The sequence below is a fragment of the Nicotiana sylvestris genome, chromosome 2 (genome assembly GCF_000393655.2).
Source record: "Nicotiana sylvestris chromosome 2, ASM39365v2, whole genome shotgun sequence".
NCBI classification, from domain to species: Eukaryota; Viridiplantae; Streptophyta; class Magnoliopsida; order Solanales; family Solanaceae; genus Nicotiana; species Nicotiana sylvestris.
In genome coordinates, this window is record NC_091058.1 from 71,528,497 (window position 1) to 71,547,173 (window position 18,677).

Here is an 18,677-nt window from a genome sequence, read left to right on the forward strand (position 1 = left end):
ACAAAGATAAACATTTAAACAAGACTAGACTTCACTCAAACAAACTTCTTAGGATAGAAGGCAAAACAACAAGACTCAAATTACCAAAAGACTCTTACAGACTCAATGATAACAAAAGAATAATCAAAAGGACTGCTAACTAAAAGAAGACTTTGATCTCTGCAGTAGAATCCACCAGCATCACTGTAATCAAGGCGCTTGTTCCTGTGGCTGGCCCCCAACATTGCGGTAGATCATCTCCAAGTGTGCAGATATATGACAGGAGACATTCAATGATACTTATGCAAACCGCTGATGTGTCATTCCCTAGCAAATCCTGCATGCTCGTGAGGTATATATGGCTACCTCGAGGATCTTTCCCTTAATTTATTCCTGAGCCAAATGCAACTCTTGATTTTGCTGACCATGGGTCTCAGCTAGATCCAGCGCATCACGCTCGCGGTCCAAGGCCATATCTCTCTGGCTCCTAATTTCTAGTAACTCTCCCTCCAATCGATTGATCATACTTTGGTAGTGATATCTTTCTATTTCAAACTCCATGATCTGGCTCTCCTTGCTTGACTCAACTCCCCCTATCTGATCCCTCAAACCTTGGATTAATGGAGCAAAACCTCTACGTTCATGATCACGGACCACATTGAACTGGGCTTCTCTTTCTTCTTGTTGTTGAGCGGTAGTGATCACTTTTTTCTGTCTAATTTGAGCTTTGAGTGCTCGCCTCTCTTGTGCCCACTGAGATTGTTCCCGCTCAAAATCATCCTGTTGTATGTCAATGGCCGTCTCCAGAATGCCTTTATCTTCTTGTAAAATGTCAATACGGGATTGGAACTCTTGTGCCACTTCCCTTCCGATTTCTCTAACTCTGGCCTTTGTCTCCTCCCAATCAACTGCATGCCGTATGGATCTTTATGGCCTTTAGTCGGGGATAGTCTGGTTGTGAAACCACTCAAGGTATGCAAGGCTTACCTCCCCACGTTCACGATCAACTGCCATCTCGTCCAAATCAGAAAATCGACCACCGAACCAAACCTTTTGTGCATATGACTCCCTTGGACGTTCCTCTCCCTTGAATTCCCACATGAACGGACGCATGTCCTCAATCAGGGCCTCTTTTGCTCTCTCTCCCTAGCTGGCGCATGATGCGTAGGGGCGCGTAGGGTTGGAAACCTCTGAAACCCATGAGTATGAAGAATGGGTGATACGTCGACATATATATGACCCTAGCAGAAGAGAACTAATAATAGTTCCAAGTGATTCTATCACCACTCAATGAACCAAGTAATGTCTTCCAGACCCTCACCCTCTCTGGAAGATTACAACTCACGGCCCTGTATGGGTGACATCTAATGTAATTTAGCCAATTATCATTGAAATTTATTACTATTGGATAATGATAAAGGTGCTTTATGAACCACATCTACAGCAAAATGTTGCATCCCTCAAAGTAATCTTCACCCTCTTGGCAATGGGTCAAAGCTCGAAAAATATCTCCCAAAATCATGGGAAGAATGGTATGATCCTCGCTACTTTGCAAAAATGAGACTACCGCATCTTATCAAATTTTGATGCACCCACCACGCTCTGGAAAGACCATGATCCCCAGAAATGATATCATGAACGCGAATATTCTCAACTCCCTCCAGGCGTCGTAACTAAATTGGTTGACGAATTTCGTGTCTGAGAAGTTCTCAAACCCTTTCTCGTCCCCATGTCTATCATAGAAATATTCCAATGGAACCCAACCTTCGTCCAAGCAATCCATCAGAATTCAACGGAGGCATAACTTCTTCAAAAAGTTGTTCAAACCAACTTTTCTCAGGGCAGCAGGCTTTTTCCCACGAAAGTCTCTCCCCAATACGGTAAAGCCACCTAATTCTTCCAATGTGGGCATCATTTCACAATCTTTGAACCTGAAGACTTTGTTTATTGGGTCCCAAAAACTCACTAGGGCCTCGATTAAATATCTATTAGGCTTAATTCCCATGATGTTTGGGAGGAAATTGAGCTGTTTGAATACTTGATTCCGTTCCCATGGCACAAAACTAGCCCACCAATTACAGAGACTACTTGGGGTCTTATCTCTTATTAAGAACATAGGAGATGTCTCATTCCTTACCCTTTTCTGACTGCTTTTTTGTGGAGAATTTAGGGTGAACCTAAGAATAAGAATTAAAAAAAGAGTCAGGACTTATCTAAACTATATGAAATTCTGATTATTCATTTTTTTTTAAAAAATGCCATTTAAGACTCGATCTATTTTTCATTACTATTTTTGAAATTAGCGGACACAAAAAGTAGGAAAATGGCTATATTATGAAACGGCCCTTTGATGCTTCCATAGAAGACTTAAAGAATGTCTTGGTAAAAACGGCTAAGCATGGGGGCAAAATAGTAAAAAATAAATAGAAAAAAATAAACAAAATGGTTATTTTAACGAAAATGACCCTTTGATACTCCCGAGAGAGGTTCAAAGGGTGTCTCGGCAAATATAACCAGACAAAACTAGATAAAACGACTATTTTTTGTTTGTTTGCGAAAACAGCCTTTTGGCACTTCCGTAGAAGGTTTTAAGCTATCTCGACAAAAATGGTTGGACATAAGGGTAAAATGGTAAAAAAGCAAACAAAGACAGATAAAATAGCTATTTTACAATAATGGCCCTTCAGCACTTCCGAGGAAGATTTTAAGGCTGGATTGGCAAAACGGCTGGAATACGAGGGTAAAGCAGTAAAAGGTGACCAAAAATTACATTTTTTCGAAAATTTTTATGCACATGCAGAATTTTATGCTCCTTTTTTTTTGAAAAATGTGGGCTGAACCTGATGGAAGTTGCCTACGTATCTTACATCCGGTGAGAATCAAACCCGCGTAGTTTGGTGAAACTAGGTACTTTTCTCTTTTGATTTTTATGAAAATTAATCTTTACATCTCACGCCAGATTACTACAAAATCTTTTTAAAAAAGACAATTTGTACTAACTAGGAGAATGATTTTTTTTTAAATAATTTTGCTACACTAATTTTCTAAAGCCAGTCGACAATGCAAGTAAGCCTCCAAATGAGGTATCAAGTAGCACATAAGTGGACATGATGGTCTCAAAGAGGATACCTATCTTATACGGACTCGGTCCCTATGCCGAGCTTCGCTAAGTCAAATGCATGTGATGCAAATAAAGCGAACCTACTAAGGATATCCGGCATGAGGTTTGTTCTTCTAAGTTTAAATCATATTTGAGAAGGTATCTAGACTGGCTTACTCGAGTGGACAACTCGAGCCAAGGAGGGTCAGCATACCGGTAGCATTGCTTTTCGGCTTAGCTGGTGGTGCTCCCACCTAAAACATGTGTGACTAAAATCCTTCATCGGGTGACATGCACCTCGGCTATCTCAAAGAAAGCGAGCTATGTCAAGCAAATGCCAAATTTTTAATCTCAAGAAGACTCAGAGGGGGCGCGTGAGAAGACAGTTTATATGTATAATTCAGCAATATCAAAGTGGTAAAAAGCGAACAGGTAGCACATTAGGCACAAATAAATCACATTATATACAAAAATTAATAAAGCCAAATAAAAAGTCAACATGTACAAGCTCGAATTTGGTTGTTCCCAGTAGAGTCGCTAGAGCTGTCACACCCCTTTTTACCCCCTCCCCAAAAAGAATGTATGCTATGGATTGTGGGTTAAAGAGTTTTTCCAATCGAAGTGACAAATTTGAGTAGGGATTATTTTATTTACAAAGTCACCACTTGGAATTGATTTTTCGGTGTTCCAAGTCACCATTTATTTAAATCTGAGTCAAATGAAGGTTTAACTCTATTTTTATCGGTCCACGAAAACAAAGTTTGGGTAAGAAATTCTGTTGACCAGGGAGAAGGTGCAATGCATTCCTCGAGTCCCGTGGTTCTAGAACAGTCACTTTAACTTAAAACTTGGCTTGAATTAATTTTGGACAAACTCTGATTTATATAATTTTTATGTTTTACCTATCCACTTTTATCTCTTGATTATTAGAATTATTAAAATAATTTGTATAATATTACGTTGCCATAACCACGCCACGCAAGCGAATGCGTGATCAAATAACAAAATTAACTTATCATAATTGTGCTTCGCAAGCGAATGCGAAATCATGACAATCAATTATTTATAGTACTTTTGAGAAATTACTACAGTTGAGAAAATTGGCTCTTGAAGATTAAAATTCAACTATCGCGCTACGCAAGCGAATCCACGATTTTAGCAAAGAATTAACTAAATTAAAAATTAACTAAAACTAATGGGTATGTTATGAGATTATTGAATTAATTTATTGAATGTTAAACATCACGCTACGCAAGCGATTTCGTGAGTTAAACTGTACCTACTAATTGCCTGGCGTTTAAATTAATTAATTAAGAAAGCGATTGAATTATTTTAATTAGTTAAATAAAACAACTGATTCGAATTTATTATTTAGAGAAATACGACACTTGAATTTGGACCAACTTTATTTGTTTTGAGGAAATGAGCCACCAGAGGAATCACCAACAGTTGAATAAAGTATAACGACCCGACCGGCCATTTTGAGCAATTGCACTTCACTCGGTTGTTTGAGGGTAGCTCTATATGAACTATTAAAACTTATGTAAATCGTCGATTTTGGTTACATGTAATTCGAAATTGATTTAGAAGAATGATTCTCAACTAGAAGCTTTAAATTTGAAAGGTTTGACCAAGTTTAGACTTTTTATAATTTGACCTCGGATTGGATTTCTGATGGTTCCATTAGCTCCGTTGGGTGATTTTAGACTTAGGAGCATGTCCAGATTGTGAGTTGGAGGTCCGTAGTAGAATTTGGCTTGAAATAGCGAAAGTTGAAATTTTGGAAAGTTTGACCGGGAGTGGACTTTTTGATATCGAGATCGGATTCCGATTCTGGAAGTTGGAGCATGTACATAATGTCAAATGTGACTTATGTGCAAAATTTGAGGTCAATCGGACATGATTTGATAGGTTTCGACATCGGTTATGGAAGTTTGAAGTTTCAACTTCATTGATTTCGAATTGAGGTGTGATTCATCGTTTCAATGTTGGGGCTCGGGTGAGTTTCGGATAGGTTTGGGTTGGGTGGTGCTTGTTTTTGATGTTTCGACGTCGTTTTTCAAGCATAAATGGTACTACATTAAGCAAATGAGCTCCGATTTCTGTTTTTACTGAAGCATTAAATCCGTATCATAATTACAGAACCATAGGAAAAAGCATTGTTGAATTTAGACATCGTATTAGGATTTTATGATCATTTAACTAAGAATTGGGTTGCCAGATATTTCAGATTAATTACGAAATTGTCACTGAATTCGTATTTAAAAATCTGCACTAATTTTAAATATTGAAACCAACATATCTTCTTCAATTTAAGGTCAAATAGAGTGATTCAAGGGTCTAACTTGACTAAAGTTTCACAAGAAATTTATTGAAAGCATTAAAAATGAGTTTTGAGATTGTTTGGCACAAGAATCGAGGCAGAATAACTGGCAGAAAAATAAATAAAATAAGGGTTTGTTCAATTGGTCATATTTTGAGTTGGGGAGCTCGGATTTGGGCAATTTTGGAGGCAATTTTCACCATATGTATTGAGATAAGTGTTCTCTATTCGATTTTGGTTATATTTCATGAATCCATCTTTATTTTTGGCATTTGATTGATGATTTCAAAGTGAAATTTGGGGGTTTTGCCTAAAGTTTCATAAAGTGAATTTTTAAGTTTTGAACATTGATTCGGAGTCGAAATTAGATGAAACTAGTATAGATGGACTCATAATTGAATGGGTTATCGGATTTTGTAAGTTTTGTCGGGTTCCTAAATGCGGGCCTAGGTTGAGCTTTTTGGCCGATTTTGGGCTTTTGATTAAAGATTCGACCTTTTTCAATTGGGATTGATTGGTTTAGCATTATTTGATGTATTTGAGTTGTTTTTAGTTAGTTTCGAGCCGTTCGGAGGTCGGAACGCGTGAGATGATATTTTTGGAGCATCGCTTGCCTTGCTTAGTGTTGGAATTGGCTTGTTTTAGGTAAGTAATGATTGTAAATCTAGTCCTAAGGGTATGAAACCCCGGATCTCACATTGTTTACTATTTTGAGGTGATGCACATGCTAGGTGACGGGGGTGTGGGCGTGCACCATTGGAGATTGCGACCTGGTCCGTCTCGTAGCAACTATAAAGTTGCGTATTTGACTTAATTTATATGATACTTATGTGTTTTAGAAAGAATTTCCTATAAATTGGGTTGAATGCCATATTTGGGCCTTGTGCCAGAGCTGTTTGAACCCTTAGGGGCTTTTTCTTATTATCCTCTCACTGCTTTTTATTTAAGATCTACACTCAGTCATGTTGTGCTTACTGATCAGTCTTTATTACTATGTTTTGATGCATAAAATGATATTTTGGGGTGAGCACCCTGTTTTACTGATAGCCCGAGTGGCTTGAGAGGTTTCTGACTGAGTGAGGCTGAAGGCCTGTGTTGTAAGAATATTTTAGGATCGGGTTGCACGTCGCAGTATGTTGTTATTGATTCATGATTTTTGTGAGGCCGCGGGCCTAATTGATTTATGCCAGGAGGTGTCTTGTTATGAGGCCGAGGGCCTGGTTGATTTATGCCACGAGGTGGCTTGTTATAGCGCTTGGGCTGTAGGAGCCCCTCCGGAGTCTGTACTCCCCTAGTGAGCGCAGAGACCCTGAGTGAGTGATATGATGTTTTGCCTGAGGGGCTATTCTTGATTCATGTTGTGCCCGGGGGCAGTTTACGAGTGATTGTGAGGTATGCCCGAGGGGCTGTATATGAGTGATAGTGATGTTTGCCCGAGGGGTTGTTTTATGATTTATGTTGCCCGAAGGCTGTATATGAGTGAGTTTTCCCCAAGCGACCGATTATGTTTTCATCATTTTTTTACTTACTGTTTTATCACTTTGTTTGAAAACTATTGAAAGATATTTTTAAATGGTTTTATTGAAACTGTATTTAAATGAGCTGAGTTGATTCAAAACCCTGATTTTAAAAGCCTGTTGTATTTTACTGAGATTTCATGATATGAACTGTATATGTTTTATTGCTCGTAATTACTATTTAGTCTCTATTTACTTTTATTACTTACTGAGTTGGCATACTCACGTACTCACTGCACCTTGTGTGCAGATCCATGCATTTCTAGACTCGGTAGCGAGTGTTGATTGATCAGTTGCAGATCCATCGGAGTTAGCAAGGTAGTTGTCTGGCGATCGTAGCCCTGCTTTCCTCCTTCTTATCTTCCTTTAGATGTACTTAGTTACTTTCAAGACTATGTTGGTCTTGATATTGTCAGATAAGTATAGTAGATGCTCATGACTAGTGACACCCCGATGTCGGGCTTTTATTTACCGCACTTTTGTTTTGATTTGAACTCCTTATGAAGCTTTTATGTTAAGTTGCTTGGAATTTTCTTAAATATTGAAAATATCATTTTGTTCTGATAGTGTATCGGCTTGCCTAGTACCACGATAGGCTCCATCACGATAGGGTTAGTTTTGGGTCGTGACAAGTTGGTATCAGAACCTAGGTTACATATGTCTCACGAGTCATGAGCAGGTTTAGTAGAGTTTTGCGGATCGGTATAGAGACATTTGTACTTATCGTAGAGAGGCTGCAGAACCTTTAGGAAACTTCACATTCTTGAATTCTTATCGTGCGAACTTGATTCACCTTGAAATATAACTCTTTGAATTCCTTCCACGCATTCGTATGTGCGTGTGACCGCTCGGTATTAGTTGTGCATCGGCGGCTTGTGATTCCATGGATGAGGTGTGAGATGTGGTTCCAGTATGCTGATGATGGGACAGTTTGGAAGACTTGAAGCCGGGTTTTGACTGTAGCTTAAGCACTAAGGTGTTGATTGTGTAAGCACGTGCTTTTGGATTTGTATGTTCGGTAGTGTCCATATTAGTGGAAGTGATGGCTGGTTCGCTATGTGATGAGTATGATGTGACTGTGAGATGTGTTCATATAATTTGGATGTGACGAGGAGGGCTGCTTTAGGGTAGAAAGAACTATTTGGTGCTTGATTTCCATCTTGATTTGATGTATAGCCCCGAGTTATAGATGTGTTGAAGGATCTTTCCATGTTGTTTAGTTAGGGAATGAAGTAGATTTCATGTCGTGATATAAGTTCAGACTCAGGAAGATTAAGTGATTGCATGATGTTTATGATTGTGGGAGGGTATAAAGAGATGTTAGTTTGAGACGAAGCAGGTGGTTTATCTCTTGCGTGGTGCCCTGAGGGTGTGTGATCCCTATGCTATTTTGTAGTGAGTCCTCCTTTACTAGTGAATTATATATGTTGCAGATTGAGTTTGGATCACGTATGAGAGTTGTCTTGACTGTTACGAGGGTGAATGCAAGATTTGCAGATGATTTGAAGTACTAGATGGTTTGTGTTCCACGAGCTTATGAAGGATTTAGTTCAATCTCACTATGGTATTATGGCAGTAATAGAGTATGGGCATTGTGAGTTTTTGTGTGTTTTGACCTATGGCTTTGAGCTAAGAGGGGAAGTCTGCTAGTGATAAGTTGATTGCGCGGCTAAGTGTCGTATCATTTTCAGTTTGACGTATACTGGCAAATCAGTTGTGGTTTACAAGGGTTGATATCGAGGATGACTCGAGTAAAGGAAATTTTGGATAGGGGTTGCGTTATGCTTTATGGGTGTATAAGAATCATGGAATGAAATGAGTTGTTATTGGTGAAGGATGTAATGTGCATGGAGCAAGAATTTATTTGGTTGCATTAAGGTGGGGTTACTTCCTGGGGTGTTGGAGTGCTAATAAAGCATAGGTCATTCGGTCTGTTTGATCAGTCTAAGTGAGGTTTTAGCAAAGTGGATGACTCCCGAGAATGGTTCTAATGGATTCAAAATGTATATGCAACAATTGGGGGGTCTTCAGGACGTGTATTTGGCTAGAAACTGAGGTTTACATTGGAGGGTGTCAAGACTTATGGTTTTTCTATATCATTATGGATTCTACATATCCGTATCAGGAAGGTGAATGTAATGGCTTTAGATTCGCAGGAAGTCTCTTCAGGGTAAGTATTTTGAATGTGGTGCTTTTGGGGATATTTGAGAGAATATTCAGCAACTTATGAGCCTTCGACGGTGTGGTTTTATGCTTGGGTCTCGTGTGGTGAGTCTGAGTTGAGGATTACGGTATTATGGCAAGGAGAAGTATCAATTCGAAGGTAATCCAGAAGAAACTTGGATAATATGACAGCTTGGTAGTAGGTTGGATCGGCATGGTAAGGGATATGATTAGTTCTTTGGGTGCTTATGAGGTAATAAGTTTCTACATGTGTCTCGTGGCAATGCTCTTGGATTTTTTGGTGAACTGCGTAGCTTGGTTGAGCTAGAAGGATTTAATCCTGACTGTTTGGTTTTGTGCAAATGGGATTCGGAGAGTTCTTGATGTCTTCTACCACGGTTAGAGATGTATATTTTCTATTGGCGTGGGGATCATGTGATGTATAGTGATTTTCTTCTAGATGGGATCAAATGGAAAGTTCTTAGCTAGTTGAGTACGTAGTTGCTTGTAGCTCGGAATGGATTACGAAGTTCTAATATTTGTCATAGGATGGCATGGTGTATGCGGTATGTTGTATAGGGTTGAGATTTGCATGTGTGAGGTCACAGTTCAGTTCTGGAAGGAAGGTCATAAATTCTTAGGCAGCATGGATAGTTTTAGATGACTAGGTAAATGATATCACTAATTGGTGTGGCTTGATGAGGATATACATTTCAGAAAGGGCAATGTGTTTGAGTTAAGGGTACTTCATTGGTATTGCGGCGCTCTCTTGTTGGATCGACTGCTGATATTCAAGTTTGCTTGGTGGCACAGAAGAATTATAGGAGTATCCCTCATGAAATGATTGAGTATTAGAGGTGTGTGTTATATATTCGAGCGGTGGAGTTGGGATCAGATATGGTGATTCGTGCGCTTTATGGATTTCAAGATTGGGAGTCTCATAAACAGGTTATTTTATGGTTGTGAACTATGAAGATGCGAGCAAAGCTAGTCAGATGTTAGTATGTGCCATAATTTAGTCATTGTGAACTTTCGGAGAGTTATCTATCTGTTGCGGGTGACCAGAGTTAATTTAGGGTTCATTGGTAGGCCTAATATAGATGTGTGTTCTGCACCTGGTCGGAATTGTTGACTCCGAATTGCTATTGTTGAGGGATATGCCATTCGATTGTCATTGAGCTCATTCGTGTTTTGGAGTGATCTATGAGTTACCCTTCTGTGTTGTGAGGAGTTGTGATTGTTGGTTATATGCATATATGGTGCGGTTCTATTTGGGCTTTATAGCAAAATTTGAGTGAGACGGGTATTTGGGTGTTTCATGATTGATTGCGCATTGGATATGTTCTTTTGGGATGGCATGGCATTGCGTCATTTACTTCTCCGTGGTTATGGTGATTTACTTTTGGTACTAGACATCAGATTGCGCTTGGTTGATGATTTTGAGCATGGTGACTTGAGGTGTCTTATGTGGACCAGTGTTTGGATAGGGTCGCGCATTGCAGCGTAGTTATGTGGAGGTATGATCATTCGGGTTAGATTCGTGTGTTCTGGTTCTACGATGTGTGATGGGTTCTCAACATTGTGTTGTGGTGGTACTGGTGAGCTTGCGGTACAGCTCTCTCATTTGAGTCATTTTTCCATGATTTGAGTACATTTGGACTGTTGCTTTTTGGTGCCGGAGTCTCACGGGTTGTGGCTTTAGATTGTATCGATGTGTCATGTCATTAGAGTAGCTGTGTTGGATGAGATGAGGTCATTGGGATCTAGAATGAATACTATTCGATTAGATTTCAGCATGTTGGAAAGATAATATCGGGATTCGGCTTAGAAATTTACTATGGTACTTGCCGAAGGAGAGGGAGCTCCATGACTGGTTGATCTGAGGAATTGTTATGACTTTCTGCGTGTTTCATTCATCATTTGCAGTATATGAAAGTGTTGGAATGGGGATTTGGTTTGATTAGAGGTTTATTATCGTAATTGGGTTGTTTGAGCAACTGTTGTGATTAGAAGTTATCGCTATGAGTGCTTGAGTTGTGTGGTATATTATGTGATTTTCATCTTGAATTGCGGTTATAGCTTGATACAGCGTGTTCAGACTTATTCAGTGTGTAGATGTGAGATTCTGATCTTATAAATAATTTCGGAAGAGGAAAAATTGGTTCTAAGGTTATGGGCTAGGGTGAATTGTGAAATTTCAGTTATATTGTGTTATCAGACCTGTATGGGATAGGGTGACGTGGGATCACCCCCGGGTATGTGCATAGTGAGATTATACAGTGAGTTGATGGCTTTTAGAACAACTTTGGGTTCGAGGACGAACATATGTTTAAGTGGGGGAGGATGTAACAACCCAACCAGTCATTTGGAGCAATTGCACTTTGCTCAGTTGTTTGAGGGAAACTTTGTATAAAGTATTATGACTTATGTGAATCGTCGGTTTTGGTTTTCAGGTTATTCGAAATTGATTTGGAAGAATGATTCTCACCTAGAAGCTTTAAATTTGAAAGTTTTGACCAAGTTTTGACTTTTTAGAATTTGACCTCGGATTGGATTTCTGATGGTTCTGTTAGCTCCGTTGGGTGATTTTGAACTTAGGAGCGCGTCGAGATTGTGATTTGGAGGTCCGTAGTAGAATTTGACTTGAAATAACGAAAGTTGGAATTTTGGAAAGTTTGACCAGGAGTGGACTTTTTGATATCGGGGTCGGATTCCGATTCCGGAAGTTGGAGCATGTACATAATGTCAAATATGACTTGTAATAAAAAATTGAGGTCAATCGGACATAATTTGATAGGTTTCGGCATCGGTTGTGAAAGTTTGAAGTTTCAACTTCATTGATTTCGAATTGGGGTGTGATTCGTCGTTTCAATATTGTTATGTGTGTTTTGAGGCCTCGTGTAGGTCTGTTTTATGATATGGGACTTGTTGGTATGTTCTAACAGGGTCCTTAGGGGCTCGGGTGAGTTTCGAATAGGTTTGGGTTGTCCTGTGCTCGTTTTTGATATTTCGACGTCGTTTTTCAAGCATAAATGGTACTACATTAAGCAAATGAGCTCAGATTTCTGTTTTTATTGAAGCATTAGATCCGTAACGTAATTATGGAGCCATAGGAAAAAGAATCATCAAATTTGGGCATCGTATGAGAATTTTATGACCATCTTACTAAGAATTAGGTTGCTAAATTTTTCCAGATTAATTACGAAATTGTCACTAAATTCGTATTTAAAAATCTGCATTATTTTCAAATATTGAAACCAATATATCTCCTTCAATATAAGGTCAAATGGAGTGATTCAAGAGCCTAACTTGACTAAAATTTCACAAAAAATCTATTGGGGACATTAAAAGTGAGTTTCAGGATTATTTGGCACAAGAATTGAGGCAGAATAGCTCGCAGAAAAATATATAAAACAAGGGTTTGTTCATTTGGTCATATTTTAAGTTGGGAAGCTCAGATTTGGGAGATTTTGGAGGCAATTTTCACCATATGTATTGGGGTAAGTGTTCTCTACTCGGTTTTGGTTATATTTCATGAATCCATCTTTGGTTTTGGCATTTGATTGATGATTTCAAAGTGAAAGTTGGGGTTTTTTGCCTAAAGTTTTATAAAGTGAATTTTTAAGTTTTGAACATCGATTCGGAGTCAGAATTGGATGAAACTAGTATGGTTGTACTCATAATTGAATGGGTTGTCGGATTTTGTGAGTTTTGTCAGGTTCCTAAATGGGGGCCCGGGTTGGGCCTTTTGGCAGTTTTTGGGCTATTGATTACAAATTCGACCTTTTTCAATTGGGATTGGTTGCTTTAGCATTATTTGATGTATTTGAGTTGTTTTTGGTTAGTTTCTAGTCGTTCGGAGGTCGGAACACGCGAGATGACATTTTTGGAGCATCGCTTGGCTTGCTCAGTGTTGGAATTGGCTTGTTTAAGGTAAGTAATGATTGTAAATCTAGTCCTGAGGGTATGAAATCCCGGATTTCACATTGTTTACTATTTTGAGGTGACGGGTGTGTGGGCGTGCACCATTGGGAATTGTGACTTAGTCCGTCTCGTAGCAACTATAAAGTTGCGTATTTGACTTAATTTATATGATACTTATGTGTTTTAGAAATAATTTCCTATAAATTGGGTTGAATGTCATATTTGGGCCTTGTGCCAGAGCTGTTTGGACCCTTAGGGGCTTTTTCTTATTATCCTCTCACTGTTTTTTATTTAAGATCTACACTCAGTCATGTTGTGTTTACTGATCAGTATTTATTACTATGTTTTGATGCATAAAATGATATTTTGGGGTGAGCAACCTATTTTACTGATAGCTCGAGTGGCTTGAGAGGTTTCTGACTGAGTGAGGTCGAGGGCCTGTATTGTAAGGATATTATATGGTCGGGCTGCACGCCGTAGTATATTGTTATTGATTCATGATTTTTGTGAGGCCGCGGGCCTGATTGATTTATGTCAGAAGTTGGCTTGTTATGAGGCCGAAGGCTTGATTGATTTATGTCACGAGGTGACTTTTTATAGCGCTTGGGTTGTAGGAGTCCCTCCGAAGTTTGTACACCCCTAGTGAGCGCAGGTACCTTGAGTGAGTGATATGATGTTTTGCCCGAGGGACTGTTCTTGATTCATGTTGTGCCTGGGGGCAGTTTACGAGTGATTGTGAGGTATGCCCAAGGGGCTATATATGAGTCACAGTGATGTTTGCCTGAGGGGCTGTTTATGATTTATGTTGACTGAGGGGCTATATACGAGTGACTTTTTCCCAAGCGACTGATTATGTTTTCATCATTTTTTTACTTACTGTTTCATCACTTTATTTGAAAACTATTGAAAGATGTTTTTAAATGGTTTTATTGAAACTGAATTTAAATGAGCTGAGTTGATTCAAAATCCTGATTTTAAAAGCCTGTTATATTTTACTGAGATTTCATGATATGAATTGTATATGTTTTATTGCTCGTCACTACTGCTTATTCTCTATTTACTTTTATTACTTACTGAGTTGACGTACTTACATTACTCTCTGCAGCTTGTGTGTAAATCCAGGCGTTTCTAGACTCGGTAGCGAGTGTTGATTGATCAGTTGCAGATCCATCGGAGTTAGCAAGGTAGCTGCCTGGCGATCGCAGCCCTGCTTTCCTCCTTTTTATCTTTCTTTAGATGTACTTAGTTACTTTCCAGACTATGTTGGTCTTGATATTGTCAGATACATTATAGTAGATGTTCATAACTAGTGACACCCCGATGTTGGGCTTTTCTTTTCTGTACTTTTGTTTTGATTTGAACTCCTTATGAAGGTTTTATGTTAAGTAGCTTGGAATTTTTTTAAATATTGAAAATATCATTTTGTTCTGATCGTGTGTCGGCTTGCCTAGTACTACGATAGGCGCCATCACGACAGGGTTTTTGGGTCGTGACATAAAGAGAATGGTCCAACAGCTTATTGAAAGAAAATATGGGCCACTAGCTTATTTATTAGCTTTGGGCCAATATGCATCTTTATTAAACCCGGCCCAATATATTATGATTCAAGACCAACCCCCATGTATATTGAAGATCTAACATGGCTCCCTTTTTTATTAAATCTAATTTCATTTTTTCACACTATTCCTTTGGCCCAATTCACTCAACAAGAGTAATCAGTGGCCTCTTAATTTTTTTTAACTAAATTTACTCACAGTCCATATGTCAAAATTAAATCCAAGACATTCACCTTGATAAAATAGCTATCTTCTGACATTTAAATACTGACAAACACTCTAAATTAATAACATGCTAGTCATGGAAGATTCACAAAAGAAAACTCATTTTTTCTTCACTTAACAATTATAAAGTGGATTGATGGAAACTTCTAAATACTCACTTTTGCTTAAATTGGCACAATAGAAAGAAATAGGCGAAGGGATTATCTCCTTTAATAAAATAGCTTCATAATTCAAATGGTATTTTATCAATGTGAAAGGGATATAATGATAACAAAGACTTAAACAACCTAACAATGTATTGGAACTCCAAAATTTACAAGAAACAAGAAAAAAAATATTCACATCCAATCCATAGTGGTAAGTCTATGGTATCTTATCTTTCCAATAACGAAATAATACTACAAAGTGGTGTTTTAGCTAACATGTAAGGAGCAATTTCAAACTAGCAGTTACACATTCACACGGTTGTGTCATGCATACTACGTTAAAACACTTAAACAAATGGCCAAATGAATTCAACTCTATTCCAACAGTCAAAACAAGTTCAAATCTTGGTTTATTGCTATGAAAATCTGCACTAAAAAGGTTCAAAAGTTACCCCGAAGATCAGAAATATGATACAACGGTGAAAAGCGAGCAGAGACAGCAGCAAAACAACAGTAAGATGAACATTTGAACAGCTCGAAAATCTTAGAGTAGAAGCCCAGAACAAGTTCTAAAAGACTTTATCTTTTTGAAAGAATTTTCACTCTAAGAAACCTTCACAAAGCTCACAATTTTAACTTACTATTATATATTTTTAGCTGCTGATTCTTCTCTCAACTTTTATGTATTCAAACAACTCTTAAAGATGTTATCTAAGTGTGATAGATTTTTCGTCTTCTTTTTCTATTTTTCTAAAGTGAAAGAAAGACCCTCTCTTTATAGGAGAGGGAAAACCTTGAATTATCATTACCAATCTGTCCAAAGGACAGATTTTTCACCAAAAATATGTCCAAACTATTCAAAGGACATTTCTTTTGATCAAAAATCTCTCCAAAGGACAAACTTTTACCAACTATGAACAATGTTTGGAGTATTGTACTCCAAATAGTCTACAAACAGTTAAAAATAAACCAAACACGTACCCTACTTCATTATTTACCTTTTACCCTTCACAAACTAATGTAAGCACGTAATTTTTACTTCACGGGAATTACTCCAAAAGAAAAGAAAATCAAAAATATATATATATACAAGTGTTTCTTGTCATTGGTTGATTTTTATTAAATGTTAATTTGTGGGTGTATAATTTTACTTTGTTTTATTTAGGAGCTTTTGTTTAAATCAAAATAGAAAAACAAAGGAAAATGAGGATACCCGGATTGGGCCAGAAATTAGAACAACAGGCCCAAACCGTGTCTGCTATCCGGTCCAAACCAGGCCTGCCCAGGCACATCCCGAAACGACACTGTATAAGGCATCTGATCTGAGCCATTCAATCACATTCATCCAACGGTCCACACTTACACCCATAACCCGACCTATTTACTCGGGTCAACCCAACCCCTCACCTGAACCAAAACGACCCCGTTCCCATACCAAACGACCCCGTCCTGTTACCCACCAATAGATCCAAGCCGTTCAGATCACTTGATCTAACGGCTCTAATCTCTCTTCCCCTTCCGTATATAAACCCTCCATCATACCCCACACCCCCCTATCCAAGCACCCCTTCACTCGTCTTCTTCACCAAACCCCGAACCCCATGAAACCCTAACGCCGCCCCTTTTTCCCTCACCATTAAAGCCGGCGGCAAGGACGCCAGTGGCCACCCCCTTTACACCCCTGAGGCACCTCAACCCCCTGAATCCAAATCCACTTACAGCTTGGCTCGAATCCTCCCCCACCTTCTCGAATCTTCATTTGAAGATTCGAGACAAGACTCGATCTACACCAAACCACCCCAGATTCACACTAGACAGTCCCCTGACTACCCTTGTGACCAAACCAAGCCTGGTTTGGTCCGAATCTACCCACAACTCCTAGAATCTCAAATCTGAAGATCCAAACCCTAGAACACCAGAACCTGGGGAATCCGGCCAGTTTTAATAGGGGTTTGAGGTCTAATAGACCTTAATCAAGGTGTTCTCGGTTGAGAACACCCCGATTAAAGTTTGTTCGGCCTCAAACGGTCAAATCTAATGCGGACCTGGGTCGGCTTTGGTTGAACATTTCAGTAAGTTCTCCTTTTTCTTTTCTGTTTTATTTGAGTACTGATTGAGTTCGTTAGCATGTTTTGTTGTGATTATTTGGTATTTTTGGTATTTTCATTCCAATTTCTTCCGTCTTTGTAAGGCCCTTTATTTGGTCGATTGTTTTCGGGGCATGTTTGAATGTATTCTGTGGCATACATGTTCGATTAGATTAGTCATCATATAAATAATTTGTATGGCCTCCCAGTATTGTGCAAAGTTATCTGAAGTTATTCAGGACCCCGTACGTATTGTTTATTTAATCAACTTGTTATACCTGGTTATAATTAGTATAGTCGACCTGATAAACGTCGTCGATTAATTTTCTATGACTGAATGATCAAATGGACTAACAACTTCACATGACTGATTGAACCCTGTCATTGACTGAATGTCCGACATTGTTTGGAATTGGTTTGTTTGCATTGCAAAACGACTGAAAAGATTCAGTCCAAGGCAGATCTGAATTTGGACTTTTAGAAGTTCAAAAATGCCTTATTGTTGCAATGGGTCAGGACAGTGATAACCTCGGATTAACAGGGTTAATTTGGGTGTTAAAAAGAACAGAAATGATTAGTTTAAATGAGCTGACAAATAGGGTACTGGATTAGGATTAAAATAAGGTAATAGTGGGGAGCCAAACTTGTTAGCATGGGGCTGATTGAATAAAAAAGGGGGTGCCCATGTTGTTGGGTAGAAAATACAGGCTGAAAGCCTGTCGAATGGATGGGCATGGGGAATATTTTGATTAGTTTAAAAAAGGAAGTTATGGGCAGGAAAGAGGGGAGGGGTTCAAGGCAGCTGAGTGCTTGCCATTTCTGCCTATAAATAGAGCTGTTTTAGAACTTAAAAGGGGTGGACATTTTTTAGTCTTCAGAGAGATTCTGTGAGTGAGAAAAATTGAAAAAGAAAGAATAACAGAAGAAATTTCAGGATATTGAACCAACCATTGTCTGAAAACTGTCTAAGAATTTAAACTGGTCAAGCTGTCTTTGCCAATTGTTGTGGGTTATTGGTCGAGCTGTTTGTGACTACTGTATTGCTGTGGTTATTTGCATTGAACATTCTGGGTATTCAGCTGTTTTCACTACCCTATTTCTGGGATTATTGCTTGTTGCTCGACCATTTGTGGGTTACACAATTGTTGCTGGGTACTGTTGCTGGTTGTTGCTGTGTGTTTGTTGTTCGAGTGGCTTGCTGCTGATATTTTTCTTCTTCTCTTTCTTATTGTCCAAACATCCGGGTACACGTTCTAAATTCACTTATATAATTATATGTTTGGAGCTGAATAAAAGCACAAGGTTATGGCAGTCCAAACATGAGCATGGTGACCTTTATTCTGCTGCTTATAGTTTAGAATGTTGGTGTATTTAACATGTAAAGTTTAACCTTCAAACTATGTAATAAGATAGTTTCTCAGTCCATAAGGAGTTTGGTCTGGCAGTCCATTGTTGTATGTAAATCAGTAAGAAGTTAGCTGGATAGTAGTAATACTCGGCCCACAATGGCATCGCGTCTGTAAAAATGAACGCAGTAATCACACTTGTTTCGCCTTAATTCGTCAGTAGATATGTGTATTTTGAAGGCACACTAGGCAAATCTGGATTATAGCCAAAAGATAAAAATCGCATAGCTAAACACGTGATAACACCACTT

General features: G+C 38.6%; 1 protein-coding gene across 1 annotated transcript; it reads right to left on the minus strand.

The window, feature by feature from the left end:
• Nucleotides 1–366: 366 nt before the first annotated feature.
• LOC104248279 (uncharacterized) lies at nucleotides 367–1,092 on the minus strand. The gene is made up of 2 exons (XM_009804509.1): nucleotides 967–1,092; nucleotides 367–876 (listed from the first exon to the last, which is right to left on the minus strand). The coding sequence occupies exons 1-2, from the start codon at nucleotides 1,090–1,092 to the stop codon at nucleotides 367–369; spliced, it is 636 nt and encodes a 211-aa protein (XP_009802811.1).
• Between the last annotated feature and the right edge of the window lie 17,585 nt (nucleotides 1,093–18,677).

Bases quoted from the DNA above. Each gene is read 5' to 3' on its own strand.
- LOC104248279 (XM_009804509.1), bottom strand. From the start codon at position 1,092: ATGCGTCCGTTCATGTGGGAATTCAAGGGAGAGGAACGTCCAAGGGAG. The intron at 877-966 runs GTAAGCCTTGCA...GTTGATTGGGAG, and splicing joins TTGATCGTGAACGTGGGGAG to GAGACAAAGGCCAGAGTTAG.